The 3,964-nt window shown below is 49.8% G+C and overlaps 1 protein-coding gene across 1 annotated transcript in view; it reads right to left on the reverse strand.

Annotated features, from left to right (window-relative positions):
* HECW2 (HECT, C2 and WW domain containing E3 ubiquitin protein ligase 2) overlaps positions 1–3,964 on the reverse strand; it is a 207,840-nt gene that overhangs the window by 199,899 nt on the left and 3,977 nt on the right. Inside the window, 1 exon segment of the mRNA XM_015406124.1 lies at positions 1,727–1,810. Coding sequence (XP_015261610.1) covers positions 1,727–1,810 — 84 coding nt within the window.

Below are 3,964 nucleotides of genomic sequence, written 5' to 3' on the forward strand. Positions count from 1 at the left end.
CCTTGTGGTGCACCCTGAATACGCTAAAGAGCTAGAGCAGGGGTTTCAAACATGCAGCCCGGGGGCGGATCAGGCCCCCGGAGGGCTTCTATCAGGCCTGCAGTGGAACTGGCTGTCTTCTGCTTCTTCTTCCAGTTCTGCTGCTGCTGCGTCATCGTAGGTTTGCAGCTTACAGATACACACCTGAACAGGATACTCAAGATTGCAACTGCACAGACATTTTGATGCAATAATTCAGAGCAAGAGGTGTCGGTCATCAGACACTGTTAAATAAACAAAATATTGCAAGAGTGCTAATGTTTTAAGGATGTTTTTAAAAAAGCCCTTTGTGTTTGTGTCCTTTAGAAAGTTTATATCTCTGCTACCTGGCATTACATTTTATGACACACGTGGCCCGGCCCAACAAGGTCGACACTCCTGAGCTAGAACTTCTGACAGCCAGACAATTGCGGGATCTCCTAGCTACACGACACACATGGAAACAATAGGCAGAGCTGCCTGAATATGACAGTGCTGTTAAAAGGAGCAGTTGCGATTTATGAGGCACGAGGAAAAAGTTTGGGGACAAGCTGACGCGGTACGAAAGAAAGACAAGCTGAACCAAAATGGAACCAGACTGCTGGTGCCTTAATATTCCAAAAAAAGTTGCACAACAGCTTTTAAACTAATTCCTGGGGAAGCAAGAGAACATTAGGAGAACGTCTGGTTCAGGATGACTCATTCCAAAGGGACGGCAGGTCCACAGTTCCAGATAACCTAGATGGAGACAGGACCAGAGCTTTAAAGTCTCTGGAAATGAACACTGTTTAAGGGCTGGAAGGGGAAATGTCCATGGGCAAGAGCACTGGAAAAGGAAACCGAAGTACAAACATTTATATGCAAATGCTACAAACCTCTGAGCTAAGATTGGGGAACTAGAGTGCTTAGTGTCAAACAAGAAATGTAGTGGAATTTCAGAAACCCTGTGGGGGGGAAAGTCAATGGAAAAACCAGCTATTTCTGGGTGTTAAGTTACACACAATGGAGAGAGGAAGAGGAAGAGGAAGAGGAAGAGGAAGAGGAAGAGGAAGAGGAAGAGGAAGAGGAAGAGGAAGAGGAAGAGGAAGAGGAAGAGGAAGAGGAAGAGGAAGAGGAAGAGGAAGAGGAAGAGGAAGAGGAAGAGGAAGAGGAAGAGGAAGAGGAAGAGGAAGAGGAAGAGGAAGAGGAAGAGGAAGAGGAAGAGGAAGAGGAAGAGGAAAGCGGCTTACAACCTCCTTTCCCTTCCCCTCCCCACAACAGACACCCTGTGAGGTGGGTGGGGCTGAGAGAACTCTGACACAAACTGCTCTTTCAGGAACACCTGTGCCAGAGCTTGTGACTCACCCAAGGTCACATCAGCAGGTGTAAGTGGAGGAGTGGGGAATCAAACCCAGTTCTCCCAGATTAGAGTCTGCACACTTAACCACTACACCAAACTGGCTCTCCAGTTTGCACAAAGACAAAAACAAGTCCAATAATCTAGAAAATGTCTGATACAGAGACTCCTCCACAGAATCTCTAGGGGGGGCACTACCAAATTAAAAAAAAACAACTTAATGTTAGGGCCATACTATCACCCATCTGACCAAACCTGTAAGGGCAGGGGTGTCAAACCTATGGCCCGTGGGCTGGAACTGGCCCACCCAGAGCTTTGATCAGGCCCATGGCTCTTTTTTTCCACCCCTCCCCCTCCCCTGCCTGTCCTCACCCTTCCGAGGGAGATTGGGGTTACCAAACTTCCCAGCTGGCTTGGCCTTGTCTTCGATTGTTTCTCCTCCTGCAGGAAGCTCCTCTGAGATAAAGTACAAAAAAAGTTGCAAAGAAAATGCGGAATGGATTTTCCTTTAAGGTCTCTGGGCCCAGACAGACTACTCTGGGACTGGAATGACAACCCCCAGAGTGGAATGATGGTCCCTGGGAGTAGCAGCTGTGTTTTGGGAATAGAATTCCACTCTGGGGGCTGCGGGAAGCCCGGGTAAGCCCCCCCTTGAAGGGAAGGGAAGGCACTTTAAACTGCCTTCCTTTGTTTTGCCTGGGCGCCCCGCAGCCGCAGGGCGCCCAGGCAAGCCAGCTGTTGGACAGGCCGGGGAAGGCACGGGGAGGCATTTAAATGCCTCCCCAATCCTTCCATGGCCCCCCTGGCCCGCCCACCTGAGAGTCGCCAGAGGGGTCGCTCTCTAGGCCTTCCCTCTGTAGCCACGCACGCGCAGAGGTTTTGGATGTAGGCATGGGCATGGCCAACTCGGAGGCCAGCCGGAACTCCATCCCTGTGCGTTCCTGCCCCAAAGTAGTCCTGGCAGTAACCACGGAAACCTGCCTACACCTTTTCTGGCTTAGAAAGTAGGCAGGGCCAGGTGGCGCTTTTGCCCAGCAAGGCTTCTGATAGGCTGTGAAGATTTTTTAAAACATAGCCAGGGCTCTTTTTGTAGAAAAAGCCCAGTAGGAACTCATTAGCATAATAGGCCACACCCAACAGCAGGAACTCATTAGCATATTGGGCCACACTCCTGACAGCACAGCACATTAGCACATTAGGCCGCACCCCCATGTTACCAGAAGTGCGGTTATCTAGCCACACCCACCTTTTGCTTGTTATTCCGTTTACCTTGTTTGTTGTCAAAACCCAGGGCAGGAACGCCTTTGCATGTTAGGCCACACACCCCTAATGTAGCCAGTCCTAATGAGTTTCTGCTGTTGGGCGTGGCCTATTATGCTAATTAGTTCCTGCTGGGCGTGGCCACCTCGGGAGCCAGGCGGAACTCCGTTCCTGTGCGTTCCTGCCCAAAAACAGCCCTGGGTTTGGCAACAGCTACCACCACAGCACAAGCATCTTCACTGTGTTACTGAAGGTAAGCTGCAACAGTCTATCATGGCTGGCTCTGCCTCCTGTGGCCACCATTTTGTGGCCACCTTTGTGTGGCTGCACCCTCCATGCTGTGAAGACCTGCCAAGGTGCCCGCAGGCTCCAAAAGGCTGGGGACCCCTGTTTTAAGCTATTTGACCTGGAGGAACAGATGTACATTTTCTATTGTCATTTTAACAAGGCAGAACCTTCGTCTCCTGCCATTTAAATGCTTAAAATAGACTGCATCGATAATTTTTTTGTTGACACTCTTTGCTAGAGCCCTGTTCTGTTTATAATATTTTGGTGAGTCACAAGCCTTAAACCTTGGAGCCGTCAAATATAAAAGCAAATTTCAGTATGTGTAATAAGACTGTAAGAAAACAAAAAATGCAAACATGGAAGAAAGCCAGACTAGCTAACCGATTAATCACTCGGCGTGAGCCAGCCAAGACTAAGTGTTCTTCAGTCCCATGGATCTCAATGTGAGATACTAATGCATATGTTTAACTTTCCTATTGAACTAAAGCGGACGTAATGTGCTTAAGATTGGCTGGGTTTTAAGAACATAAGAACATAAGAGAAGCCAGTGTTGCATCAGGCCAGTGGCTCATCCAGTCCCATACTCTGGGTCACACAGTGGCCAGAAATACCAGGTGCCATCAGAGGTCCACCAGTGGGGCCGGGACACTAGAAGCCCTCCCACTGTTGCCCCCCCCCACCGAAGCACCAAGAATACAGTGCATCCCTTGCCCCAGACTGAGAGTTCCTATCTATACCTAACATAAGAACATAAGAACATAAGAGAAGCCAATGTTGGATCAGGCCAGTGGCCCATCCAGTCCAACACTCTGTGTCACACAGTGGCCAAAAATACTAGGTGCCCTCAGGAGGTCTAGCAGTGGGGCCAGGACATTGGAAGCCCTCCCCCTGGCACCAAGAATACAGAGCATCACTTGCCCCAGACTGAGAGCTCCTATCGATACCTTGTGGCTAATAGCCACTGATGGACCTCTGCTCCATATCTATATATCTAATAGCCAAGTTGCCCCCGGAGTGCGGATCGCTAAATCAGCGCTCCGGGGGCACTTGGGGGGGGGGGAG

The sequence above is a fragment of the Gekko japonicus genome, unplaced genomic scaffold (genome assembly GCF_001447785.1).
Source record: "Gekko japonicus isolate JY-2015 unplaced genomic scaffold, Gekko_japonicus_V1.1 scaffold1690, whole genome shotgun sequence".
NCBI classification, from domain to species: domain Eukaryota; kingdom Metazoa; phylum Chordata; class Lepidosauria; order Squamata; family Gekkonidae; genus Gekko; species Gekko japonicus.